The following is a 27,615-nucleotide window of genomic DNA, read 5'->3' as shown; positions in this document are numbered from 1 at the left end:
TAAGTGGGGATTACAAGTGTGAGCCACCGCGCTCAGCCTAGATGTTACTTTTATTGTTACTTGTCTTAAACAAAATTAACAGAAATATGTAACCTGTTATGTTAACCTGTTAACCTGTGTACAGTGAAACAATACAGTGGGAACGGTAGTATAAAGAGACATAAGAAGAAGCTAATTATTACACTTTATGTATCTTAATACATTAGTAATCTAGACAATGTAATGAGGAGTCAGCTCCTGAGACCTCAGGCAGAAACACTGTGAAGGCAGCATCTGCAAGTGCTGACCGAGAGACGAGTTTTGAAATAATGAGAGAGGGTTGCCTTCACTGACATTTTTGCCAATAGTGGACTTCCGCTATGTTCTGAATAAAGCAAAGTCCGTTTTCCCTTAAGTTTACGCAGTAGTTTCATTCCAGGAAAATTTGTTTTATATTAAACCCGTAAGGCCAGGCGCGGTGGCTCACACTGGTAATCCCACCACTTTGGGAGGCCAAGGCAGGTGGATCACTTGAAGTCAGGAGTTCGAGACCAGCCTGGCCAACATGAAGGAACCCTGTCTCTACTAAAAAGACACAAATTAGCCGGGTGTGGTGGCAGGTGCCTGTAATCCCAGCTTCTCGGGAGGCTGAGGCGAGAGAATTGCCTGAACCCCGGAGGCAGAGTTTGCAGTGAGCCAAGATGGCATCATTGTACTCCAGCCTGAGTGACAGAGTGAGGTCCTGTCTCAAAAAAAAAAAAAACTATAAAAGTACTTTCTTGTTTATATATAAAGTGGGATCAGATTCTAGGTTTGCATGATCATAAACACCTTCATGAATTGAGTTGTGTGGGATTTGGGACAGTGCGAGAATGTCCTATGCATTGCAGGCTAGCTCACGTTCCTGACCCCCAACCACCCCCAAATGTCGTGACAATCAAAAATGCCCCGTAGGGGTCTGCGCAGCCCTCGTGAGAACCATCCAGTAAAGGGTTACAGCTTTAACTTCGGAAACCACCCGGCGGCCCAGCTGCCTGGCCCAGTCGCCGTGAAGGAAGCGCCAGGACTTGAACTGAGCGTTTCTCATTCCCCTTTGTTACTCTTTGTACTTCCCTGAGCTGCCTGAGAAAGTCGGAACTGGCACTATGTTGGCAGGGCCACTGGGAACTGTGGGGGCAGGAGGCTCACGCTGGGCCCGGGCTGTGTGTGCCCGCTTCTCCGAGTGCCGCTCACTGTGATGGGAGCTGGGGAGGAGGCCACCCCTGAGTTGGGGAGGGGGATGGCTTGGTCCCCAGCCGGGCAGCTGGCCTTTTTTCTCTTGCCTGTTTGCCTCTTTGGGGATTGAGCATGGGTCAGGGGCTAGCCTGGGCACGCCCTCAGCTCTGAACGGCCTTCCTCAGACAGGAATGGGTTTGCTGTGCGGTGACAGACCTTCCTCAGACAGGGGTGGGTGTGCTGTGCGGTGACAGACCTTCCTCAGACGGGTGGGTGTGCTGTGCGGTGACAGACCTTCCTCAGACGGGTGGGTGTGCTGTGCGGTGACAGATCTTCCTCAGACAGGAATGGGTTTGCTGTGCGGTGACAGACCTTCCTCAGACGGGTGGGTGTGCTGTGCGGTGACAGACCTTCCTCAGACAGGGGTGGCTGTGCTGTGCGGTGACAGACCTTCCTCAGGGGTGGGTGTGCTGTGCGGTGACAGATCTTCCTCAGACAGCGGTGGGTGTGCTGTGCGGTGACAGACCTTCCTCAGACGGGTGGGTTTGCTGTGCGGTAGATCGCTTGCTTAGCTTTGAAGTTTCCACCAGCTTCTTTATCTGGGCCCAGGAGAGTGTAGGTCAGAGGTCACTCACCTGCCCATTGGCTGATTGCGGCCTGCAGTGTGCTTTGGCCAGCACGTTGTGTGCGTGTGCGTGCATTTCAGATTTGAACTATTCAGCATTGTTAAAAAGTCAGGAGAAAGACGAGTATTAAGTGAAATCAGGGAACAGAGTGGTATGGTTAATGCGTGGATATCTGTGTAGGGACGACAGAGTCTGAAGGGTCCGCAGAAGACGTCACTGGCAGCTCCTGGAGAGCTGGTGGCTGTGCAGTTGTGGGGGGAATGAGATTCGTGGCTCTGTGGGCCTTCTGAATATTTTACCATGTGCAGATATTACCTTTTCCAAACAAACTTTAATGGCAAGATTTCACATGTAACTTCAGATTTCTTTTATTTCTTGAAAAAATGAAAAGCTTTGACAACACTGGGTCACAGTCTCTTGTGACAACCATTGGTGGGATCTGAGCTCCCTGTTGACGGGGTGTCCGCAAGCCCGCCCCAGGCCCCACCCCTCCCTCTCGTCTTCTGCTTGCCGTGGCCCTGTGGGCACTTGGGTGGTGACCTGTGGCGTGGTCTTTGGATTGTTAGGAGAGGCTGGGTGGTCAGGCATTGGGAGGAGCTTAGCTCAGAGCTCGTCTGGCCCTGAGAGTTTTCTCCGTCACATCTGAGGAGCCCATAGGTGGGTCTCAGGGCACCCTGCACCCTGCAGATACTTTTGTCACATGTTAGGGGTAGGAACACCTCGATGTTCCCAGAGAGACCATTGTTCGTTTTTACAAGGTTTTCAAGGGCTTTTGACCCCTGGAGACTTAGAGCGGGTGAGGAATGTGAGCACAGACGGGTTATCTGGGTCGTTCAGCCACGGATCACATATTTCGGGAGCAAGACCCTGACTCCTGACTGCAGGGCCGGGGCTGTACCTCTGCCGCCCTCACTGTGCCCTGTGGCTGGCAGGAATGGGCACGTGGGTCCAGGCGGTTCTCAGTAGCTCCTGTTGGGAGTTAGAAGGTGGCGTGAGCCCTTCCAGGCGGCAGTGTAGTGGGATGAAGGTGAGCCCAGGTCACTCGGGCAGGCCCCCTGTTGTCCCCGCCACGACCCTTGTCCCTGAGCCACTCTTCCCTCCCCACAGAGGCTGGGAGGCGGCAGCATGCAGCCGGAGGAGGGCACAGGCTGGCTGCTGGAGCTGCTGTCCGAGGTGCAGCTGCAACAGTACTTCCTGCGGCTCCGAGATGACCTCAATGTCACCCGCCTGTCCCACTTTGAGTACGTCAAGAATGAAGACCTGGAGAAGATTGGCATGGGCCGGCCTGGTAGGTGGGATGTTGACTTGACTTGTCTTACCCCTGACCGTTTACATCCTCTGTCCTCAGGACCACTGAGTGCATGGGTGGCAGCTGAGAACTCTGTCCCAGGGCCTGAGGCAGCGCAGGCTGAGAACTCTGTCCCAGAGCCTGAGGCAGTGCGGGCTGAGGACTGTGTCTGTCCCAGGGCCTGAGGTGAAGCAGGCTGAGGACTGTGTCTGTCCCAGAGCCTGAGGCGGCGCGGGCTGAGGACTGTGTCTGTCCCAGGGCCTGAGGCAGCGCAGGCTGAGAACTCTGTCTGTCCCAGGGCCCTGAGGTGAAGCAGGCTGAGGACTGTGTCTGTCCCAGGGCCTGAGGTGAAGCAGGCTGAGGACTGTGTCTGTCCCAGGGCCTGAGGTGAAGCAGGCTGAGGACTGTGTCTGTCCCAGGGCCTGAGGTGAAGCAGGCTGAGGACTGTGTCTGTCCCAGAGCCTGAGGCGGCGCGGGCTGAGGACTGTGTCTGTCCCAGGGCCCTGAGGTGAAGCAGGCTGAGGACTGTGTCTGTCCCAGGGCCTGAGGTGAAGCAGGCTGAGGACTGTGTCTGTCCCAGGGCCTGAGGTGAAGCAGGCTGAGGACTGTGTCTGTCCCAGAGCCTGAGGCAGTGCGGGCTGAGGACTGTGTCTGTCCCAGGGCCCTGAGGTGGCGCAGGAGGGACCTCAGTAGGTGCTGATGTGTGATGAGAACAGTTGGCAGTTGTAAAGGTGAATTGGAGTTTGAGGAGAGTGAGGCCTTCCCGAAAGCCAGCTACACAGGAGTCACTCCATGCCCCGTTCTGTTTGTTCTTACATAGAGAGTATGTCCTTGATCGCCTCTCCTTCATAAGCATCAAATTGAGTCTGTTCTCATCATTCTGAATAAGGGGTGGTCGGGGGGGGGTCCACGTCCAGAGATCTGTAGGGAGAACGCTAACTCTCAGATGGTTTGCTGATTCCCACTAGCGTGCTCTTTGTCTCACACGCACATGCATACACGCACGTGCACATACACGCGCACACACATGCGCACACACTTACATGCACGCATGTGCACGCACACATGCATACGTACGCATGCATGCACGCACACGCACACGCACACATGCACACACGCACACACGCAGATGCACGCACACATGCACACATGCGCACGTGCGCACACAGACACATAGATGCACGCACATGCGTGCACACGCACATATATGCATGCACACTCGCGCACATGCACAAGGATGCACACACGCACGCACATATGCACGCACACACACGCACATGCACAGACGCACACACGCGCACAAACAGGTTTGCTCTGATTTGAGCTCAACCCTTATCTTCGTATTTTTCCTAAAAGTGGGGCTTGTGGCATCTAAAAGTCGTGATGTTCTTCGTAGAACGTTAGAAACGTATTAGGGCATTCAAGTTAAACTAGCTTAATAGGTAGTCATGTGCTGAGTTGGACATTGACTTATGCTACTTTTGGCCTGGATAGTTGGTGTCTGATGCCAGTAGCATAACAAAATTTTATGGAGGGAAAAAAACCTCAACATTGAGAAAATTCTGTTCATTACCTTGATTTTTTCCTGAGAATTGGGAGAAGCCCACCACTTCAAGTTTTTGGTTAAACACCTTCACCCAGTTTGAGAGCCAGTGCCGGGAAGTGGCGTGCAGAGACCGTCTGGTCAGTTGAAGCTCCCGGTTAGTTGGGGTTGATTTCATTGGTATCATTGTGCTGAGTGGTGTCCAGTGGCAGACTCACCCGCGAGGGGACCACAGGCAGCAGCCTCTCTCGGGTCTGAGCTGCCTTCACAGCGCTGGGTTCCCCACCCTCCCTGCAGGCCAGCGGCGGCTGTGGGAGGCTGTGAAGAGGAGGAAGGCCTTGTGCAAACGCAAGTCGTGGATGAGTAAGGTGGGTGAGGAGGTGGGAGGGTGGCAGCTTCGAATGCCCCCTACCGCTTCCAGTCCTGGGAACCTTCCCCAACTCCCCAGCAGGTCGAATCTCGCCATTCCGCCGGCACTTTGTACAGAACCCCTGCATCCAGGGTCTTATCGGGCAGGGCACTTGTAGAGCTGCCAGGCTAAGTGTCTGTCTCCGCCAGATATGGACACGCAGGCAGCCTGTGTGTGGTGAGGCCTTCACAGCCCCTCTCAGCGCCTGGAACAGGAGCTCACTGACAAGTGTGTGCCTTAACTTAGCCCCGCTGTGTCTGGGCGTTGGGGCCAGTGTCCAGCGTGGGGCGGTGGGCCTGTCTGGACCCAGAACATCTTCACTTGGCTTCTCTCCTCCCCGACCCTCTGTAATCTCTGTATTTCTCTGGTCATCTGTCCCTGCTGACAGCTTCCTTCCCCACAGCCTGTCCCCACCTCTCCCCACACCTTGTCCTAATTTGGGTCTGTGGTGTAGTGAGTCCCTGGTCTGACTCAGTGGAACTCTGCCCATTGTCTGGAAGACAATGAGAGAGGAAGTGAGCCAGCCGTGGCCTTTCCTCCCCACTTCTGGCCTCAGGGCTGGGGTGGGGGGTGGGCAGGGCCCAACAGCTGGAGTGGGATTGGGCAGCAGAGATTTTCCTGGCTGCAATCCGGCAAAGGGGCTGTCTCTTGGGACCCTGTGGCTTTTTCTGGGAACACTGTCCTGGTCCTTTGCCCGGGTTTTAGGGAAGGATGAGTAGTGTCGGGCTGGTGGAGGCCGGAGAAGAGAGCAGCGTGGTTTGCCGAGATTTAGGGGTGCTGAGATTTAGGGGTGCTGAGATTTAGGGGTCTTGGATCTGCCACTGGCTCTTGATAGGTCCCTGGGCAGTCAGTGGCCTCCCGATTGTCTTTCGTCATGTCTTCAGTGAAATGATGCCGGGCCCACTGCCCAGCTCATCTCCCAGGGCTGTGGGAGGCACCAGAGATAATGACTGTAAAGGGTCTTGTAACCTGAACATTGCTTGCAAACATAAGGAATTCTAGTTACTGTGAGGAAGCACAGAGGCCAGAAGAGGCCCTCAGATTTGAGGCACCCTAGCCCGAACGGATAAGGCTCCACCAGCTTTGGGGACGTGAGACCCAAACTGGCAAGAATCTGCAGCCTGGCGCCTAGGCTGTGGGTGCCTCGGTGGAGGCTGCCAAGTCAGACTGATGTGGTCAGCTTTGACCCTCATGGCCTCCTTTCTTCTGTCTCTTGACCTTTGGCCCCCTCCCTGTCCAGTCTGGCCTCAGAGTCTCCTCCATTCTTCCTTCTGTCTCAGCCCTCAGCTCTAGTTTCCCCTCCAGAAACCCAGCTGTCTTCCCAGGCCCTTCCCCAGTAAGGACTGGCTTCATCTGAACCACACACACACTCACGGTTCAACCTCAGACTAAAATTATCCTCTCCCCTGGGCAGGATGAAGGGCAGCCGACTCCCTAGTGAGGGTGGAGACAGACAGCACCAAATGGTCAGGCCAGAGAAGGGGCCAGGGCTAAAAATGGACAAGGAGGTGTTTGCGGAGGCCCCTGTGGCTCCTGCACATCTACATGAGTTAGGGCTGGAGTCTGCTGGGCGGCGGGTGCAGGAGGGGAGGGTGGGGCAGGACTGGGAGGAGACTCAGACCTTGGGTGGGCAGTGCTGGGAGGGCTTTGGACTCTCCCTGTCCGCACAGCTGGGTGTGGGGCCACTGCAGCCACAGGCTGATGCCTGTTGGTCTTTTTCTGGCACCTACCTTGAGGCCAGCGTCAGGCTTTTGAGTTCTGTATTTGGGGTGTGCCTGGACGGAGTGCAGCCCTCCAGCCAGGCTGCCCCACTGGCAGTTTGGCAAAGCCAGGACTTATCTGGAAGCCGAGCCAGGGATCACCAGGTGGACCCAGCAGGGTGGGACTGAGTGATCCTGGGGTGTTGGATTCCATCTGGCCCCCGGCTGCCCTCAAACAGGTGTTCAGTGGAAAGCGACTGGAGGCTGAGTTCCCCCCTCATCACTCTCAGAGCACCTTCCGGAAGACCTCGCCCGCCCCTGGGGGCCCAGCAGGGGAGGGGCCCCTGCAGAGCCTCACCTGCCTCATTGGGGAGAAGGACCTGCGCCTCCTGGAGAAGCTGGGCGATGGCTCCTTTGGCGTGGTGCGCAGGGGCGAGTGGGACGCGCCCTCAGGGAAGACGGTGAGCTCTGTGTCCTGCCGGCGCGGCAGAGGCGTGGGACCCAAGGCTGGCAGTGGCTCTTCGGCCCCCAACTGGGATGTGAATGGGACTGGGGACGCATCACAACAGGATTTTTGGTTTTTTTTTTTATTTTTTTGAGACGGAGTCTTACTCTGTTGCCCAGGCTGGAGTGTAATGGGCACGATCTCGGCTCCGTGCACCCTCTGCCTTTCGGGTTCAAGCGATCCACCTGCCTCAGCCTCCTGAGTAGCTGGGATTACAGGTGTGCGCCACCACGCCCGGCTAGTTTTTGTCTTTTTAGTAGAGATAGGGTTTCACCATGTTGGCCAGGATGGTCTTGAACTTCTGACCTCAGGTGATCTGCCCACCTTAGCCTCCCGAAGTGCTAGGATTACAGGTGTGAGCCACCACGCCCAGCCCATGCTCAGGTTTAACTAAGCACACTTATTATTTCAACTATAAAAATAATTTACTTATTATAAAAGTTTGGAAACTATTTGAAAAACAAGTAAAAAAAAATCGCCTGTAATCCCATCACTAAGAGGAAGCAGAGTTGGCATTTCTGCCTCTTCCTCCTACTTTAGGTATTTTGTCGGATTTAGTTAAGATACAAATTCTGGATACAGCTTTTAAAATCTTGTTCTTCCTGGCATTGCATTTAACATTTTCCCCTCAGGGTAGGCCGGGCGCGGTGGCTCACGCCTGTAATCCCAGCACTTTGGGAGGCCGAGGCGGGCGGATCACAAGGTCAGGAGATCGAGACCATCCTGGCTAACACTGTGAAACCCCGTCTCTACTAAAAATGCAAAAAATTAGCCGGGCGAGGCGGCGGGCGCCTGTAGTCCCAGCTACTCGGGAGGCTGAGGCAGGAGAATGGCGTGAACCCGGGAGGCGGAGCTTGCAGTGAGCCGAGATCGCGCCACTGCACTCCAGCCTGGGCGACTAAGCGAGACTCTCTCAAAAAAAAAAAAAAAAAAAAAAAAATTTTCCCCTCAGGATAACATGTGTGCACCACAGCATATAGTTCTGGTGTGACTGTTTCCTATGCAGAAGCCATGTTCTTACTGCCCAGGTCACGTCCGGTGCATTCCCGGCACCTCAGAGGGCTCCGCATGCCCTGTCCACTCAGTGCACCTGCGCCTTTCTCGAGGTGAGGCCGCTGTCAGTGCGCCTGCGCCCTTCTCCCGGGGAAGCCGCTGTCCACTCAGCCCTTCTCCCGGGGAAGCCGCTGTGCTGACCTCTAGCTCCACGTTTGTTTTTGGCATTACATTTAAAGCATTTTCCTTCTACAGCAAAAGAACTTTTAATATTCCATTTTATGACCAGCCTGAGCAACATGGAGAAACCCTGTCTCTACTAAAAATACAAAATTAGCCAGGCATGGTGGTGCCTGCCTGTAATCCCAGCTACTCAGGAGGCTGAGGCAGGAGAATCACTTGAACTCGGGAGGTGGAGGTTGCAGTGAGCTGAGATCATGTCACTGCACTCCAGCCTGCATCTCAAAAAAAAAATAATCCATTTTATAACATTTGAATATTCTCTCATCATACTGGTTATCTCTTACTTTTTGGTTGGTATTTAAGCCCAGCATTCCCCCTGGAAGGGGAGGCATGGCCAACGATGGCTCCTGAGGGCCAGCCCTCTGCCCTTCTGCAGCCAGGCCTCCTGTAGAGCATGTAAGCCCAGGCACTGGTGGCGTGCTTACCCACCCAGATGAGCGGCTCGGAGGCGGGGATCGTTGAGCCGAGTTGGAGGGCGGAGCAGGTTGGCTCCGTGTGTCCGGGACCTGGCAGGTCCTGAGTCCTTGCACATCCCGCTGTGGACAGGTGAGTGTGGCTGTGAAGTGCCTGAAGCCCGACGTCCTGAGCCAGCCAGAAGCCATGGACGACTTCATCCGGGAGGTCAACGCCATGCACTCGCTCGACCACCGAAACCTCATCCGCCTCTACGGGGTGGTGCTCACGCCGCCCATGAAGATGGTGAGTGCTGTGGGCAGGAGCGGGTGGCAGGGAGAGGGCTGTGGTCCTAGACGTGTGGTGCAGTTACTCTCTCCGTCCTGAGGTCAGAGGCGCCCTAGATCCTACTTTGGTCCCCCCACCTGATGGAGTAAAGGGGTTCACAAGGGCCCAGCCTGGTCCGGGCTGTGTCTGCTGCGGTCGGGTCTGGGTCTGCCTCTGGATTTGCTGGTGCTCAGTGTCAGAGAGTTACTCCCATGGGAGGGGCTGGCCATTGAGTTTAATTTGGGGAAATTATGTTTTATTATTTATTTATTTTGAGACAGAGTTTCGCTTTGTCGCCCAGGCTGGAGTGCACTGGCACGATCTCGGCTCACTGCAGCCTCCGCCTCCTGGGGTCAAGCGATTTTCCTGCCTCAGCCTCCCGAGTAGCTGGGAGTACAGCTGTGCGCTACTACGCCTGGCTAATTTTTGTATTTTTAGTAGAGAAGGGTGTTTCACCATGTTGGCCAGGCTGGTCTCAAACTCCTGACCTCAAATGATCCACCCGCCTCAGCCTCCCAAAGTGCTGGGATTATAGGCGTGAGCCACCAGGCCTGGCCAAGTTTTGGAATTTCTAGCCATTGCCTCTTTGAGCTCCTTCTCTCTGGGTATCAGTTTCCTACATTGTCTCGAGGGAGAGGCCTGAGAAACTGCAGGACTCCTAGAGGTACCCAGACAGCAGGCCAGGAAGGAGTGTGCAGCCTGGTTCCGGAAGGGGGCTGGGGGCCCAGCGTGGCTGCTGAGAAGGGGCAGGGTCCTCCAGCTCATTCCTCCTGCCTCCTCCGTGACCTCAGGTGACAGAGCTGGCACCTCTGGGATCGTTGTTGGACCGGCTACGTAAGCACCAGGGCCACTTCCTCCTGGGGACTCTGAGTCGCTACGCTGTGCAGGTGGCTGAGGGCATGGGCTACCTGGAGTCCAAGCGCTTTATTCACCGTGACCTGGCTGCCCGCAATCTACTGTTGGCTACTCGCGACCTGGTCAAGATCGGGGACTTTGGGCTGATGCGAGCACTACCTCAGAATGACGACCATTACGTCATGCAGGAACATCGCAAGGTGCCCTTCGCCTGGTGAGGGGCAGGTGCTGCCAGCTCACAGAGTCCCTGCAGACCCCGGCCTCAAAGTTCTGGGGCTTTCTTGACCCACCACAGCCCCTGGTTTTGCTTGGGCCTGTCCTTGTCTGTTCTAAGGCTGGGGTGCCCTCCTTTGCACCCATTCACTCACCATCCATCTAGGAATTCTTGAGGGCCTGCATGCCAGGATCTGAGTGCTGGAAAGCACAGGGATAGATGCTGTGGGGCTCTCCAAGGGGCATTGCTGGGTGGGGTGTTACAGGGATAGATGCCGTGGCCTCACTAAGGGGCATTGCCGGGTGGGATGTTACAGGGATAGATGCTGTGGGGCTCTCCAGGGGGCATTGCTGGGTGGGGTGTTACAGGGATAGATGCTGTGTCCTCACCAAGGGGCATTGCTGGGTGGGGTGTTACAGGGATAGATGCTGTGGGGCCCTCCAAGGGGCATTGCCGGGTGGGATGTTACAGGGATAGATGCTGTGGGGCTCTCCAAGGGGCATTGCCGGGTGGGATGTTACAGGGATAGATGCTGTGGGGCTCTCCAAGGGGCATTGCCGGGTGGGATGTTACAGGGATAGATGCTGTGGGGCCCTCCAAGGGGCATTGCTGGGTGGGGTGTTACAGAGATAGATGCCGTGGCCTCACCAAGGGGCATTGCTGGGTGGGGTGTTACAGGGATAGATGCTGTGTCCTCACCAGGGGGCATTGCTGGGTGGGGTGTTAACAGGGATAAATGCCGTGGCCTCACCCAAGGGGCATTGCTCGGTAGGGTGTTCAAAGGCTTCCTGAAATGTCAGGGGAAGTTTGCCAGGGAAAGACTCGTTGGTAAGCATGTTGTAGGTGGAGCTAGCGGTAGACAGGCCCAGGCCACAGCAGGCCCTGTAGATGGGCCAGGGCTGCTCACCTGTGCACTGGGGGTGGTACTTGCCCTGGCCCCTCTGTGGGCTTATCCTCTGCTGAGACCATTGTGGTCCTCTGGTGCGAGAAGCACCCAAAGGACTGTGATCTGCCTGCTTTGAGGCGGGAAGGGTTATTCCAGTTCTGCTTGCCGAGCAGTGACTGTGGGCAACCCTTATGATCCAGAGCGCATGGTCATCTTAAGGAGCAGCTGGCTTTACCCCTAGGGTGAGCATAGGTCTTAGATTATGCCTGTCGTCCTGCAGTAATTTATAGCAGCCTCTTTTGTATTCAGGCATCCTGGTTTGCGTGGTAATGTATTAATACAGTTGCCTTTAAACAACACGATGAAGGGGACGGGTTATTGTTCTCTTTTCACCGATGAGGATAATGAGCCTTAGAGATCTCGAGAGACTTTCCTGGCCCCATCCCCTTTGAGGGGCAGGGCTCGCTCTGGTTCCCTGTCTAGGTGCCACCCTCCTCTCTGCACCTCAGCCCACGCCGGGATGTCCGTGTCTAACCTCACCACAGTGGCGCTTCCCCCTCACCCGGGGGGTGCCCAGAACGAATGTATTTGGGTGAAGCCAGTATGACTGTTTCTACCCATTTTGGTTCTTCCCCAGGCCCTATCTGAATTTCCCACCCACTCCTTCCTGCCGAAGGACCCAAATCCCAGGATCCCGCCCCAAATCTGGGAATTGTCATCCTCCCACCACAGTCCGAAAACAGCCAGTGATCTTCTCTGCCTGCCCCGTCCTAGAGCCTCTGACCTCCTTCATTTCCCTGCTTCTCTGGCTGGGAAACTTCCCTCCTCTTCCCACGCCAGGCTGCAGTGAGGAAGAGGCCTGGGCTTAGAGGATTTTCCCCAGGTCTGTGCACCATGTAGTCGAGGAGTCCTGCCCCTTCACACAGCGCCCCCGAGACCCACTGTTGAACGTGGCACGGGGTCACAACAAGTGTTCGCTGAATGAGTGTTTTAAGTCCCCGGGGCGGATGCAAGTAGGGTGTTTGAGAGGGTTCTCTTTGACCCCTGCCTCTGCCAGGTGTGCCCCCGAGAGCCTGAAGACACGCACCTTCTCCCATGCCAGCGACACCTGGATGTTTGGGGTGACGCTGTGGGAAATGTTCACCTATGGCCAGGAGCCCTGGATCGGCCTCAATGGCAGTCAGGTGAGGCTGGGAGATGGGCCCCTATAGGGCTGGTGGGGTGAGTTCCATTCCCAGCTTGCAGCCTGGCCCTGCTGGAACTGCCTCTCACCCACGGACTCCCTCCTCCACGCCCCGTATCTGTATGGCCTCAGGGAGAGTCCAGCAAAGAGACGGGGAGGGAAAAGCTGGGGCCTGCCCTCCTCTTCTAGCCCTTGCCACATCCACTCGCTCCGAGGCCCCAGACCTGGGAAGAAGGGTCTAGGGCTCTGGAGAGGGCCCCTCCCGGGCAGGCAGATCCCTTCTGTGGAGGCCAGGCACGGCAGCAGCTGCTGCAGCTGTGGATAGGCCGGAGGGAAGGCGGGAAGTGAAGGGCTGGGTGCTCTGTTTGTCTTCAAACGCCGCACCTCCTCACCTTCAGATCCTGCATAAGATCGACAAGGAGGGGGAGCGGCTGCCCCGGCCTGAGGACTGTCCCCAGGACATCTACAACGTCATGGTCCAGTGCTGGGCTCACAAGCCGGAGGACAGACCTACATTTGTGGCCCTGCGGGACTTCCTGCTGGAGGTGAGGGACAGGTCAGCCCAGGAGAGCTGGGGTGTCCAAGCGGAGGGGCTACCCAGGCGTCAGTCCCAGAGCTGGCAGTGACCTTTCTCTTCCCCCAGGCCCAGCCCACGGACATGCGGGCCCTTCAGGACTTTGAGGAGCCAGACAAACTGCACATCCAGATGAATGACGTCATCACCGTCATCGAGGGAAGGTAGGGAGTGCAGGGCTGGGCCCGCCCTGGGATCGCTTGAAGGGCACAGGTCAGAGGGGCCTGTGGACAGATCTCTTTGGCCTCCAAGATTCCCTTGGCCACACACAGGCTGGTGGTTGGGCCTGAACCCTGCAGTGTGAGGGGAGGACAGGCCTGCCTCCGTCTCCCTAGTGCCTTTCCCTGCGCAGCTTCTCTCCACCACCCTTTCCCACTGGGCTCCAGCCCTGGCTCTGTGGTTGGGCCAGGCTGCCTTTATGGAGGGGTAGGGAGTGGCCTGGCCTGGCCTGGGTCGCAGCAGAGCTCTGGACTCCCGTGCTTCCTCCTCTGTTCCTCCCTGGCACAGGGCCTCCGCCTTCCACCTGGGTGCCTTTCAGTAGCTGAAGCAGCCCAGCCTGCCCTCTTGCCAGCTTTCCATCCTTCCTGCTGAGCCCACTACGCGCTCCCAGGCCTGCCTCCAGCCTCTGGGCCTCTCTTCCCATCTCCCCTTGGGGAGACCCTCTCTGTACCTAACCCTCCTGCCACAGCCTCTGCAGAGCCCCTGTCTTCCACCCGAGCCCCGCAGTTCTAGCGCCTGCCCTGAGGCCCCACCCACTGCTGACCCTGCCTTCTGCTAGCTGATCCCCAGGGCGTCTGAGGAACTGGTGGGGGCAGGGCAGGTGTGAGGTGCCTTTGAGGCAGGGGAGTATTGAGGACCAGGAAGAGGCGTGAAGTGGAGGGAATTCCCTGTGCTCTCAGCTCCTGTGACTCAGGCCAGGCAAGGAGGGGGTGGGGCTGCTTCCCAGGAAGCCTGTTCCTCCTACACTACGGGTTTTAGGGGTCTGCAGCCTTCGGCGCAATCCCGTGCCTCTTGGGGGCATAGGGAGGAGACCTGGGGGGCTGCGTGGAGTGTGACCTGCACCACTGTGGCCCCGACACCCCGAGCCTTCCCAGGCCTGGCTCCCTCACCTTTGGGCCCAGGGTCCGGGAACAGGAATGACATACTGAGACTGCAGGGCCTGTGGTTGGGGGTGTTATTCTGGGGAAGAAAGCAGAAGGTTCTAGAAAGAGAGGTTTGGTGACAGGAGGCACACAGTCTGCGGGTTTGGAGCGGAGAGGTCAGGGATGGGATTGCAAGCGTGGCGCTCCGGGGAGCATTCTGGAAATAGGAAGATTAAGTGTGGGGGTCCCCTGGAGGTACCTGGCAGGGCCTCCAGCCCAAAGTTCAGCCCCACGTCCATGTCTGCCTCCACGAGCCGGAGAACCGTTGGCCTGGCCCCTCTTGTGCTGCCGCCGGAGCCCCGGATCTTTACCGCCCGCTTCCCTTGCTCTCAGCAGGAGCCTGTGTGCCTGCCAGTGTCCCCAGGGGTGACTCGGAGTGGCCTGTGTTTGGGGCGTGTGTCTCTGGAGCTGGTGCTTTAGGTCACCGACGGGGCAAGGCGGGCAGAGGGAGGGGCCGGGAGCGGCTGCTCCCGGGAGGATTGTGGGTGCGCCCTGCCCTGCCCTGCCCTGCCCTTCCGTCGAAGGCTCCTGTTAGCCCCAGCCGCTGGTTCCCTGTGGCTGCTGCTGGGGGCTGCTTCCCCAGGGCCACCAGCCCTGGCTTGGACCACAGCACCTGCCCTCCGTGCCTGAAGCTGCTCAGGAGGTGGGAGGTGAGGGGCAGGAGGCCACAGCAGCTGGTGAGGCTTGGGAGCGGGCCTGGGTGTCAGTGGTGGCAGAGCTTGACTCTGCCCCTTGTTTTCTCAGTCCCGGAATATCTCCATGTTTGTGTGACTGCCTCCGTCTCCATGTCTCCGGGCAGATGCTCTGTCTGTCTTTGGGCCTGGCTTTGCACATGTGGGTCTCTGTGTTTGGGCCTCCCTCCTAGCCTGGCCTTCTCTTCGCAGTGACTTCCCGCTTGCTGTGTCCAGCGTTTGTTTCCTGGTGTGGAGTCGGGGAGGCCACCTGCCCCAGCTCTGAATCTAGGCTCAGTCCTTCTCAGGGTACTAGGCTGTGGGCAGCGGGAAGACACCTAGGTGTTTCGTGCTCTGTCTAGATTTGGAGACACAGTTGATGACTGGTCTTTCCTGGGGGCTCATTTGGAGGAAGGGATGGCTGGCAGCACTTCTGTTCCGCATACAGAGCGGGTGTTGGGATCCGTTGCGGGTCGTTGGCCTGGTCTGGCCCTGGAGCCTCGGCTTCCTGTTGGGGTGGGAGCCAGGCATCCTGGTTATCCCTCCAGGCCTGGGCGCCTGGGACCCCCAGAGAGAAGAGCGGGCGGGCGTTGTGAACAGAATGTCCGGCATTGGTTGAGCCATTTCTGGACTACCTCTGGCCAGGACGGGAACACGGTGCTGAGATTTCCAGAGCTGGGGTAGCCTCAGGCAGTTCTCAGCGCCCGGCCTCTGTTTTCCATCTTGTCAACCCCAGAGACGCTGACCAGAGGCCCAGGGGCAGCAGGAGGTAGAAGGTTCACGCTGGAAGTGTTGGGCCCTTTGCCTGCTTCCCCGGGAAGTCCGCACCTGTCCCTGCTTCATCACGCCTGGTGGCAGCCCTGGCCCTCCCATGGCCGCAGGGACCGGCCTGTTGGTGGCGGGAGAGAGAGGGCGGACAGGGCGGGCCTGGAGGGAAGGGCTGGCCTCAGTCCCCTCCGGGCTGCTGGTGCCTCGGCCACAGTGAGCCTCACACGGGTGTGTGTGGGCTGTGAGAAGCGACACTGGTCCTCTTGGGGGAGAAGCTGCCTGGGAATGTGCTTGGGTGTGACCCTGAGGGGTGTTTCTTGCACACATTCTCTGCCTCTTACTCTCCTTCCCCCAGGAGCAAGCATGTTTTCTGGAGTGGCCGGGACTCCCAGCAGCCGTGGGGGCTCTCGCCTCGGCCACGCCTGTGCTAAGGGAGGTGGGCTTGGTGTCTCCTTTCCCTCGCACAAGTGGGTCCCAGAGGAGGCTTGTGTGCCAGGAGCTGGGCAGTGCTGGTGGAAGGGAAAGGCCAGAGGGAGTGGCCTCCTGCCTTGGGCACCAGTCTTGCTGCTCTGAGCGAGGTCTCCGCCTCAGCTGCATTCTCACCTGGTTAAGGAGCGCCCCTGAAGAGGTGGAGACCAGAGTCCAGCAGTCCAGCGTCTGGCCCGGGGCCGCCACCAGGGAGCCCGTGGGTGTAGCAGGAGAGCCGCAGCCGGGCTGGTGCCGGGGTTCCTCCCCTGCGGGCCGCCGCGGGAGGCTGTGTGTGCCTGTGCTGGGGAGCCGTGGCTCTGCTCCTTCGAGTAGCCCAATTTTTCGGATGGGACTTGTCCCTTCCCGGGTGTTGTCCTCTCTCCTTCCTTCCCACCCTGCAGGCAGGGTGGGAATCACAGGGTGGCTGTGTGTGGTGGGGCCGGGCCAGTGGCCCTGTGTATGGGAGGCTGGGCAGGGGGAGCCTCCTGCCTCCCCGCGCCCCCCGCCCTCCCTGCACCTCCCTGCACCTCCCCGCGCCTCCCCACGCCTCCCCGCGCCTCCCCGCGCCTCCCCACGCCTCCCCACGCACCCCCAGGCCCCCAACCTCCCTGCGCTCCCCCCAGCCTCCACGTGCCTCCCCGCGCCCCCCCCTCCCCGGGGCCCCAACTTCCCTGCGCCTCCCCCACCGTGCCTCCAGGCGCCCCCCTCCAGGCGCCGCCCCCCGCCCCTCCACGTGCCTCCCCGCGTCCCCCCGGGCCCCCAACCTCTCTGAGCCTCCCCCCTGCGCCTCCACTCGCCCCCCTCCACGCACCCGCCCCCCGCGCCTCCCCGCGCCCCCCCAGACCCTCAACCTCCCTGCGCCTCCACCACGCGCCGCCCCCGGCGCCTCCACGTGCCTCCCCGCACCCCGCCCCCGGCCCCCAACCTCCCTGCGCCTCCCCACCTCGCGCCTCCATATGCCTCCCCGTGCCCCCCCCGGCCCCCAACCTCCCTGCGCCCCCACCACGCGCCGCCCCCCGAGCCCTCTGCCTCCCTGCGCCTCCTCCCGTGCCTCCATGTACTCCCCGCCTCCACCTGCCCCACCCCGCGCCTCCACGCGCCCCCCCCAGGCCCCCAACCTCCCTATGCCTCCCCCCAACTCCTCCACGCGCCCCCCCTCCCCCCCTCCATACACCCCCCGCCTCCACGAGCTTCCCTGGGCCCCCCTCCCCTCACCTCCCACCCCCCCGCGGACTGTGGTGCTCTCCGGTTTGACTTTGGTCTCTGGGATGGGCTGTTGCCGGAGTTGAGCCGCTCCAGCCAGGCCTGGTCACCTCACAAGGCTGTGGGTCTGGGTGCCCACGCGTTGCTGCCTTCTCCATCCTCTCTCCCGGGCCTGACTGTGTTTCAGAGGAGCCCTTCCTCAGGCTTTGGCCCTGGGACAGGTGACGCGGGGGTTGGTGGGGAGGGTGTGCAGTGTGGTGCCACACGTGTCCACCCCAGCAGCACGGGACTGTCACCGCCCCCCCTGCGCAGACTCTGCCCAGCGCATCACTTATGAGCAAGTCCAGCGCGGAGGCGGGAGCCTCACAGCCTGTCACAGCCTTCGGGTGTCAGGAGTGTCTCGCAGGAGCCCTGTGCTTCCTGGCGTGCATTCCCTACCCCAGCCGGACCCCAGCCCTGGCTCCGGCTTAGGCTGTAGTAGCAGAGGTTTCGTGTCTGAGGTCAGAGGGGACTGAGGTTAGGGGGGACTGAGGTCAGGGGGGACTGAGGTCAGGGGGGACTGAGGTCGGGGGGACTGAGGTCGGGGGGGACTGAGGTCAGCGGGGACTGAGGTCAGCGGGGGACTGAGGTCAGCGGGAGACTGAGGTCAGAGGGGACTGAGGTCAGCGGGGGACTGAGGTCAGGGGGGACTGAGGTCAGAGGGGACTGAGGTCAGAGGGGGACTGAGGTCAGGGGGGACTGAGGTCGGGGGGACTGAGGTCGGGGGGGACTGAGGTCAGAGGGGACTGAGGTCAGAGGGGACTGAGGTCAGCAGGGGACTGAGGTCAGCGGGAGACTGAGGTCAGAGGGGACTGAGGTCAGCGGGGGACTGAGGTCAGGGGGGACTGAGGTCAGAGGGGACTGAGGTCAGAGGGGGACTGAGGTCGGGGGGGACTGAGGTCGGGGGGGACTGAGGTCGGGGGGGACTGAGGTCGGAGGGGGACTGAGGTCGGAGGGGGACTGAGGTCGGGGGGGACTGAGGTCGGGGGGGACTGAGGTCAGAGGGGGACTGAGGTCAGGGGGGACTGAGGTCAGAGGGCACTGGCAGCCCCACTGTCTGGTCACTGTGTGAGTACTGAGTTCCCTTTTGGACTTCTTGTTTTAAGACACAAGTAGAGCACCTCCTGAGGAGACGGGGAGGCTCCTGCAGGCCTGCCAGGAGGTGATAGAAACTGCCGGAAGCATGTGAAGTGGTGGGGAGAAGGCCTTGAGTTGCCCGGAGTGTTTCTAGACTCTCACGGGTCTGCAATGCAGGAGGCAGGTTGTAGTTGGAGGCCTGGCCCCCAGCCTAGTGCAAGGCCCTCAGTGTCCTGACACCCCCACACCTCTCAGAACTCCTGGAATCCAGCCGAGGAGTGAAAGCCAGTGGCCAGAAGAGGACTGGGGCCCGGCCTTGCCAGGGGACTGACTGGGGAGCGAGGAGGAGCTGTGGTTGGGGCACTGGTCCCGCAGACCTGAAAGCTGGGTTTGGGTCCCGGGATCTTTCTGGTAACCGTAGACAGGTCATGTTGCCTGCTGCAGCAGCATGCCTCCTTATTTGCCAACCGTGGGGAAAGTGCCTGCTGCAGCAGCCTCCAGCGTGCCTCCTTATTTGCAAACTGTAGGGAAAGCTGCCTGACCCACCTAGAGAGTTGAGGGTAAGGCCGTGTGCAAACAGGCCTGTACGCGGCATGGTGGGTCACGGGGGCTGTGGGGGAGGAGGGCCGGTGGCAGACAGTCTGGTCCTGAGGCCTGAGCCCCATCCTCGTTCTGCCACAGTGGCCAGGGTGTGAGGAGGGTCCCAGTGCCGGGGCTGCCCGCCACGCCTCAAGTTCACTGTGCCATCTCTGTCGGGCAGGGCCGAGAACTACTGGTGGCGTGGCCAGAACACGCGGACGCTGTGTGTGGGACCCTTCCCTCGCAACGTGGTGACCTCCGTGGCCGGCCTGTCAGCCCAGGACATCAGCCAGCCCCTGCAGAACAGCTTCATCCACACGGGGCATGGCGACAGCGACCCTCGCCACTGCTGGGGCTTCCCAGACAGGATTGACGAGTGAGTACCGGACGGGGACGGGTGCCCCGCTCGGGACTCCAGGGCCCTCAGCACGGCACGCGTAGGCGGAACCTGTTCTGCACCTTTCGCTCGGGCTTCAGCCCCCGACCCGCCACCCGCGACCCTCCCCTCCTCACCCCTGGCCTTACTCTCGGGAAGCTGGAACCCTAGAAAGCCCAGCCTGGTGGGGATTCTCCCGGGGAACGTGCTTTCCCTGCCGTTTTCAAGCTTCAGGGGCCGATCTCCTAACTCCGAGACTGACTTCATCTGTGAAATGGGTCCACACCCCGATGAGGGGAGGGCTGTAAATGCACTCTGAATTAGAACGTGCTGCTCAGAGGCAGGGGTCCTGAGAGAAGCTTTCCTGCCCATCACAGATGAAATAGGGTCAGGGGCTTCTGAGGATGGACTCCTGTTTGGTGGAAAGGTCTCCGGAGCCACAGCTGTAACCCCTCTTGGGACCCGGGCCTTAGGAAAATGGACTTGGGAGGAACCCGGTGGAAGCTGCTGAGGGGCAGAGCTTCTCCCGTGACCCCCCCGTGACCCCCTGTGACCCCTGCATGCGAGCAGTGGTTTTCCTTTTCCTGCCGGTGGTGCCAGAGTCCTGGAGACGTGAGCCCACTGGCTCGGGCCCTGGGGATGTGTGCAGGTGCACGTGGGAGTGAGCCTGCTTCCCAGAACCACAGCAGGACTGGGGACCTTGGGGACTGCAGAGGGAACGTTAGGTGGCAGGTCCGCCTCCCCACCGCACAGTGCAGAGCTCACTCCATACCCGGGAGGGGCGCTGCCTCCTGTGTAAGAGGATAAGGCCACTGAGGGGCATCTGGGAAAGATGCACAGAATCGGTCACTTCGGGATGCTACACCCCAGGGAGGCCCTGGAAGCTGCTTCCGCCAGGCCTCCAAGCCTCTTGCTGGCCACAGGGGGATTCCAGGTCCCTGGCCTCTGCAGCCCTTCTCCTGCTGTCTTCTGATACTCTGGTCTGTCCTGAGAGGCATGGAAAGCAGGGGCCTCCAGCCACCGGACCCCACACACCAGAACCCCAGGCTCACAGGGCTCAGCCCATGCGTTTTGCCTAAAAAGCCCAGCAAGGGCCTGAGGCTTGGGGTGAAAGGTTGCAGACACCTCCGGGAGAGGCTGGTGCCCTCTGCCCCACTCCTGGCACGCCGTGGCCAGCCCAGCCCCATTCCTCCGGGCTTTAATCAGCCCCAGTGACTAAGTCTTAGATACTGACGGTTGGTGCAGGGACGGAGGGTGGATCCGCAGCAGGACAGGTGGCCCAGCCTCTCCCGCACCTCCTGGCCACCCTGGCCGGACACCATAGCTGGATGCCTCGTTCTCAGGCCCCCCATCGTGGCCTGCAGGACAGAAGTGTGTGCCCTCCTGCGGCTGCCTGGTGTGGGCTAGGGGCCTGGGGTTGTTGAGGACCACCTCTGCCCTTGTAGGGTACAGTTGGAGCCCCTGAAGTCCTAGGCTTTCCATCCTGGGGTCAGATGTCCTTTCTCTGCCCTCTCTCCAGGACACCCTGGTGTCCCTCGTCTGGTTCCAGCTGAGATGAGTGGTCAGGGTCTGTGGACTGGGAGGCGGGAGGCCTGCGCTCCAGACCTAAGACTACACCCGGTTTCCTCCAGGAGGGGGGGGTTCCGATAAGATTCTGCCACCCCTCCACATGCTTCCCCTGCTCTCCTGACCTGGCTCTCTCCCCCACAGACTGTATCTGGGAAACCCCATGGACCCCCCCGACCTGCTGAGCGTGGAGCTGAGCACCTCCCGGCCCCCCCAGCATCTAGGAGGGGTAAAAAGTAAGATCTCCTCTGCTCCTTGGTGTCCCTAATTCATTGGCTGCTCAGGAAGGAGCACTGTGTTCACAGGCCACCCCAAGCCTGCTCCTCTGGCTCTGGGGACAGTGGGGTCAGGGCAGCAGTCGGGACAGCTGTGTCCCTGGCTCTGGCTGGGCGTGGGGTGGAAGACAGGCAGCTGTTTCCGCCGAGGTGGGCCTCCTCAGGCTGGGTCTGCAGCAGCCCCGTCCGCCCCGGCGTCCTTCCTCCCTCCTTCCACGGCCGAGCTCAGATCCAGGCTTTCCTCACTTCCCCCTAATCCTGCTCTCCTGTCCCAAGCCAAACCCCCCGCCATGGTCCGGCTCTGTCTGGAGCCTCCTCCATCTCCCGGTCCTCTGCCTGTCATACCAGACTGCCGTGTTCCTCATCCTGCCGCCCGCGGCCTCCCGTGTGCTGGGGGCTTGTACGTTCACTCGCCCCCATTCACTTCTCTCCCTTCCTCTCTCTCCACACTCTGCCCTCTCGTCCGGCCGTCTTCCTCCCTCGTCCTCTGTCCTGTTCTGTCCCTCTCCCCCTGTCCGCATGGCCTTTCTTGCAGGGGAGCCTCCACCTCGCCCACCTCAGCCTGCCTTCTTCACTCAGAGTAAGTGGGGCTGCTCCCGATGCCTCGGCCCCCGCCCCCGCCCCCTCTCTCTCACTCCTCTCCTGGAAGGTACAGAGCCCGGGCAGCTGGGTGGGCGGGGAGGCTGGTGTGTGCTGTGAGCTTCCGCGGCTGGCCTGGCCTAGCATGCCTGCCTCCTCCGGCCTGCCCCCCAGAGTCTGGGCTTTGGAGCACGAGTGTGGCGCTGGCTTCCGCCTCGGCCTCACTCCCTCTCAGACCTGCCTGGGCTTTTGGAGCACGAGTGAGGCTGAGGCTTTCACTTCCTCTCAGACCTGCCTGGGCTTTTGGAGCACGAGGGTGGCCCTGGCTTCCGCCTCGGCCTCACTGCCTCTCAGACCGGCGGGCACTGTCTGGGCTTCGTGGCGGTTGGTCAGGAGCGCTGTCCTCTCCAAGGATAGTTCCTATGGCCCTGATGGCAGGAGGCGGCTCCGTGCCTGCACTAATGGTGTGCCGTGACGGGGGCGGGGGTGAGGGCTTACTAACTCGCTGGGGCCCGGGCGCAGAGCTGCCAGGGTCTTGTGCTGATGGAGGGAGCGACGGGCAGGAGCCAGTGTTGCTTGCTCCAGCTCAGGTGGAGGGAGGCGGGGCTCGTGGGCCCACACGGGGCTGCCTGCTGGGCAGAGCAGGTTCCGCCCTCCTGATCGAGGGGTCGGAGGTACACTGAGAACCTGGCAGCCAATGGCTGACCTCAGACCTCGGGGCGAACTGGGAGTGGAGGGTTTTTGGGGGACACTCGGCTTTCTTTCCCATGTGCCACCTCCCCTGTGCCCCTGACCCGGCCTGACTGCCTTCCTTTGGGGTCTCCCTTTCCTCACAGAACCAACGTATGACCCTGTGAGCGAGGACCAGGACCCCCTGTCCAGCGACTTCAAGAGGCTGGGCCTGCGGAAGCCAGGCCTGCCTCGAGGGCTGTGGCTGGCGAAACCCTCAGCACGGGTGCCGGGCACCAAGGCCGGCCGAGGCAGCGGGGCCGAGGTCACGCTCATTGACTTTGGTGAGGAGCCCGTGGTCCCGGCCCTGCGGCCCTGTGCGCCCTCCCTGGCGCAGCTGGCCATGGACGCCTGCTCCCTGCTGGACGAGACCCCGCCTCAGAGCCCCACGCGGGCACTGCCCCGGCCCCTGCACCCCACGCCTGTGGTGGACTGGGATGCCCGCCCGCTGCCCCCTCCGCCCGCCTACGACGATGTGGCCCAGGATGAGGATGACTTTGAGGTCTGCTCCATCAACAGCACCCTGGTGGGCATGGGGGTCCCTGCTGGGCCCAGCCAGGGCGAGACCAACTACGCCTTTGTGCCTGAGCAGGGGCGGCCGCCCCCTCCCCTGGAGGACAACCTGTTCCTCCCGCCCCAGGGTGGGGGCAAGCCGCCCAGCTCTGCACAGACCGCAGAGATCTTCCAGGCACTACAGCAGGAGTGCATGAGGCAACTGCAGGTTCCGGCCGGCTCCCTGACCCCCTCTCCCAGCCCAGGGGGTGACGACAAGCCCCAGGTGCCCCCCCGGGTACCCATCCCCCCTCGGCCCACGCGCCCACACGTCCAGCTGTCTCCAGCCCCCTCGGGCGAGGAGGAGACGGGCCGGTGGCCTGGACCTGCCTCCCCTCCCCGGGTACCTCCGCGGGAGCCCCTGTCCCCTCAAGGCTCGAGGACACCCAGCCCCCTGGTACCACCTGGTAGCTCCCCATTGCCACCCCGACTCTCAAGCTCACCTGGGAAGACCATGCCCACCACCCAGAGCTTTGCCTCAGACCCCAAGTACGCCACCCCCCAGGTGATCCAGGCGCCTGGCCCGCGGGCCGGTCCCTGCATCCTGCCTATTGTCCGGGATGGCAAGAAGGTCAGCAGCACCCACTATTATTTGCTGCCTGAGCGGCCGTCCTACCTGGAGCGCTACCAGCGCTTCCTGCGTGAGGCCCAGAGCCCCGAGGAGCCGGCCCCCCTGCCTGTGCCCCTGCTGCTGCCCCCACCCAGCACCCCGGCCCCCGCCGCCCCCACGGCCACCGTGCGGCCGATGCCCCAGACTGCCTCGGACCCCAAGGCCAACTTCTCCACCAACAACAGCAACCCAGGGGCCCGACCACCAGCCCCGAGGGCCACTGCTCGGCTGCCACAGAGGGGCTGCCCTGGGGACGGGCCAGAGGCGGGCCGGCCAGCAGACAAGATCCAGATGGTGAGCACCCAGCCTGGCTGTGGGTGAGGCGGGGCAGGGCCCAAGGGGCCTGGAGCAGTGGGCCCTCGTGGTGCTGACGGGGGTGGGGGTGTGCCCAGCTGCAGGCCATGGTGCATGGGGTGACCACAGAGGAGTGCCAGGCGGCCCTGCAGAGCCACGGCTGGAGCGTGCAGAGGGCTGCCCAGTATCTGAAGGTACCACCTCTTGCTCGCTCTGGCTTTTAGGGACCCTGAAGCCTGGTTCTGCTGCCCCCAGCCCCCCGCCCCCTGGCTCCAACTCTCCTCTTCCCCACCCTAGTTGGTGCCCTGGGTCCACGTGTCCATGGCACCACCCTTACCCCCAGGTGGAGCAGCTCTTCGGGCTGGGCCTACGGCCCAGAGGGGAGTGCCACAAAGTGCTGGAGATGTTCGACTGGAACCTGGAGCAGGCCGGCTGCCACCTTCTGGGCTCCTGGGGCCCTGCCCACCACAAGTGAGTGAGCCCCACAGTCTGCCCCGCTCCATGCCCCAGGAGGGTTGTCCCGGAGCCTGCCACGCTGGGAGGAAGCCCAGCACCTCGCAGGCCACTCCCGGCCAGGGAGACACGGCTCTCCAGCTGCGGGAGGGAGGCGTGCACGGGGCTCAGGAAATCGTTTCTCCTAAATGTGTTTATTTGGACATATTAGCCACTTGGTTTTCAAACGAGTACAAGAGGGAATTGGAGCCTCTCCAGTTGAAGGGACCTTGCTCCCCTAGCACCTGCAGCGACCCTGAGCGGTTCCAGGGAATGGTGCTTTAGGGCCCCGTGATTTACACACCTCTGTCTCACCTCTGTGTTTCCGTATTTCTGTTTAAAGTAACATTTAAAATTTCAATGTTGGCCGGGCACCGTGGCTCATGCCTGTAATCCCCAGCACTGTGGGAGGCCAAGGAGGGAGGATCACCTGAGGTCAGGAGTTCGAGACCAGCCTGGCCAACATGGTGAGACCCCGTCTCTACTAAAAATACAAAATTTAGCTGGGTGTGGTGGCGGGCACCTGTAATCCCAGCTACTCGGGAGGCTGAGGCAGGAGAATGGCTTGAACCTGGGAGGCGGAGATTGCTGTGAGCTGAGATGGCACTACTGCACTCCAGCCTGGGCGACAGCGAGACTCTTGTCTCCAAAAAAAAAAAAAAAAAAAATTTTTTTTCACTAAAAAGAAAATGTATTGTCTTTCCTGTAAAAGGTTTATATTATAGTGTAACAAAATATAGACATTTAAAATATATACATATATAAATATACTTTATACATTATGTAAATATGTATGTGAGAGTGCTGCCAAAGCAAAAAGCAATGAACTGAGGTCAGATGGGTGGAGCCAGCATCATGGCAGGAGGTGGGGCTGACACGGGCCAGGCCCTGGAGACGGCAGCTCAGTCAGGGCCTGCTGCCCTTGTCCCAGCCACGTGGCCTGTGCGTGGCGCTGAGTTTCTCCATATGTAAAGTGTGTAGATAATAGTGCCCACCCTAGGTTGGGCGCGGTGGCTCACGCCTGTAATCCCAGCACTTTGGGAGGCCGAGGCGGGCGGATCACGAGGTCAGAGATCGAGACCATCCTGGCTAACATGGTGAAATCCCGTCTCTACTAAAAATACAAAAAACTAGCCGGGCGTGGTGGCGGGCACCTGTAGTCCCAGCTACTCGGGAGGCTGAGGCAGGAGAATGGCGTAAACCCGGGAACCAGAGCTTGCAGTGAGCCGAGATCGCGCCACTGCACCCCAGCCTGGACGACAGAGCAAGACTCCGTCTCAAAAAAATAAAATAAAAAAATAGTGCCCACCCTGTGGACGGGACTGGCGCGATGGATGGGGGGCGTGTCTGTCACATCACGCACAGCATGCCTGGCACGAGGACACAGGCACCCCGTGTCCCCCATCTGTCTCATACTGTCTCGGGTGGTTCTTACTGATTTACACCCGGGACACAGGCACCCCGTGTCCCCCGTCTGTCCCATACTGTCTCGGGTGGTTCTTACTGATTTACACCCGGGACGCAGGCACCCCGTGTCCCCCGTCTGTCCCATACTGTCTCGGGTGGTTCTTACTGATTTACACCCGGGACGCGGGCACCCGTGTCCCCCGTCTGTCCCATACTGTCTCGGGTGGTTCTTACTGATTTACACCCGGGACGCAGGCACCCCGTGTCCCCCGTCTGTCTCATGCTGTCTCGGGTGGTTCTTACTGATTTACACCCGGGATGCAGGCACCCCGTGTCCCCCGTCTGTCTCATGCTGTCTTGGGTGGTTCTTACTGATTTGCATCCACTTAGGCTTGGGCTTTTTCGCACCGGTCGTCCGCAGATTCTCTAATACGCAGGAGTGCTAGTTAATTTACTCATCGTTTATTAACGTACAGAGAAAGGACATCCAGGATGATAAATGTCACAGTTCTTGCCGGGCACTGCCAGCTTCCAGTGGTGTTCCCTGGCACCAGGAGGCAGCGACTCCTGCGGCTCCCGGTACCCGCCCCGCTGACCTTTCTGTAACCTGTGTAACTGCTGGTGGTTTCCCATTCTGCAGGCGCTGAGACGTGTCTGGAGAGCCAGAGGACCTGGCTGAAGGAATCGCCTGAGCCTGTCCATCCACCAGGGGTGGGGAGATGCTCCCATCCAGGCCTGGAGGACCTGCTGCTCCCTGTTGCTCCTGGGGACGGAGCAAGGCCAAGGCTGCGGGAGGCTGGGAGCCCCGCCCTGCCCATCCCTCCCGCACCAGCGCTGTCCCTGCAGACTTTGGTTCGGTGCCCCAGCCAAGATGAGGAAGGGGCCCGGTGAAGACAGGCCTGGGGGCTGCCCCAGCAGGCTCTGGGTATGACCTGCCTCTGGCCTGGGTCCTGGGTGGGGCCTGTGGCTGGAGTAGTGCCCCCAGGCCCTGCCCTGGGTGACCAGACGGGGAGGAAACCTGACTGGACCTGGGCAGGCAGGATGTGTTGGCCACAGAGAGAGGCGGACCAGCACCCGGTAGGACCTCCTAGGACTGGGCCTTCTTCCAGGGGGCCCCTGGCAGGCAGTTGGGGTGTCGGGCAGAATGTGACGTGTGGCCTCACCATGGACTTGAATGGGACTTGGCTGGCCTCAGGATCTTGTGCCTGGAAATAGCCTGAAGTGGCTCAGGAGGCAGAGAAAGGGCGCCAGACCATTCTCTGGCGGGGACCAGGGCCCAAGGCCCCAGGGCTGGAAGGAGACCAAGGGGCAGCCGCCCTGGAGGGACATCAGTGCTTCCTCTTCCACCCAACTTCCCGTGCGGTTCCACGTTTTCCCACCAGCCTGTCGGTTGCTGCCCCAGCATTCGGTACCTGCTTCTTCCAGAGAAATAAAGTTAGTTTCTATTTTATGTTACTTACTTGCACCTGCCTGTTCCTTTGCCTGTTGGTCAGCAAGCTCCAGCCCCAAGTGAGGCTCCCCGGGCCACCAGCATCAGCTCCGGGCGGGTGGCCTCGTGGCACCACCTGGAGGCAGCGGGAGGGCGTGCAGCCCCGGACACCGACGCCTTACACAGCCGGCAGCCGGGCCAGAGTCCCCACCGGTCTGGTCAGTGACTTTCACAGGGCCTGGATTTCTGTAAGGCTCAGGGCCTGGATCCCTGTGGGGCTCAGGGCCTGGATCCCTGTAAGGCACAGGGCCTGGATCCCTGTGGGGCTCAGGGCCTGGATCCCTGTGGGGCTCAGGGCCTGGATCCCTGTGGGGCTCAGGGCCTGGATCCCTGTGGGGCTCAGGGCCTGGATCCCTGTGGGGCTCA

The 27,615-nt window shown here is 60.4% G+C and overlaps 1 protein-coding gene across 28 annotated transcripts in view; it reads left to right on the top strand.

The window, feature by feature from the left end:
- Window positions 1-27,215, top strand: part of LOC105470761 (tyrosine kinase non receptor 2) — a 45,002-nt gene extending 17,787 nt beyond the window's left edge. For 4 of the 28 annotated variants that reach the window (XM_071090551.1, XM_071090552.1, XM_024789427.2 and 1 more), the window contains exons 2-16: window positions 2,928-3,108; window positions 4,949-5,019; window positions 7,000-7,221; window positions 9,048-9,200; window positions 10,013-10,290; window positions 12,234-12,360; window positions 12,758-12,904; window positions 13,003-13,097; window positions 19,062-19,256; window positions 20,967-21,058; window positions 21,633-21,677; window positions 22,513-23,861; window positions 23,960-24,055; window positions 24,205-24,332; window positions 26,401-27,215. In XM_071090551.1, the coding sequence (XP_070946652.1) occupies window positions 2,946-3,108; window positions 4,949-5,019; window positions 7,000-7,221; window positions 9,048-9,200; window positions 10,013-10,290; window positions 12,234-12,360; window positions 12,758-12,904; window positions 13,003-13,097; window positions 19,062-19,256; window positions 20,967-21,058; window positions 21,633-21,677; window positions 22,513-23,861; window positions 23,960-24,055; window positions 24,205-24,332; window positions 26,401-26,407 (3,168 nt within the window). In that variant the 5' untranslated portion in view covers window positions 2,928-2,945 and the 3' untranslated portion in view covers window positions 26,408-27,215. Of the gene's footprint in view, window positions 1-1,559; window positions 2,848-2,927; window positions 3,109-4,948; window positions 5,020-6,999; window positions 7,222-9,047; window positions 9,201-10,012; window positions 10,291-12,233; window positions 12,361-12,757; window positions 12,905-13,002; window positions 13,098-19,061; window positions 19,257-20,966; window positions 21,059-21,632; window positions 21,678-22,512; window positions 23,862-23,959; window positions 24,056-24,204; window positions 24,333-24,696; window positions 24,821-26,400 lie in introns of those variants that run through there. The other 24 variants (XM_071090558.1, XM_071090559.1, XM_071090546.1 and 21 more) reach the window with 11 other exon arrangements.
- The last annotated feature ends 400 nt before the right edge of the window (window positions 27,216-27,615 follow it).

The sequence above is a fragment of the Macaca nemestrina genome, chromosome 2, assembly GCF_043159975.1.
Source record: "Macaca nemestrina isolate mMacNem1 chromosome 2, mMacNem.hap1, whole genome shotgun sequence".
Lineage (NCBI taxonomy): Eukaryota > Metazoa > Chordata > Mammalia > Primates > Cercopithecidae > Macaca > Macaca nemestrina.
Note: the sequence above shows the minus strand (reverse complement) of the source record. Positions and strands in the feature narration are given on the sequence as shown.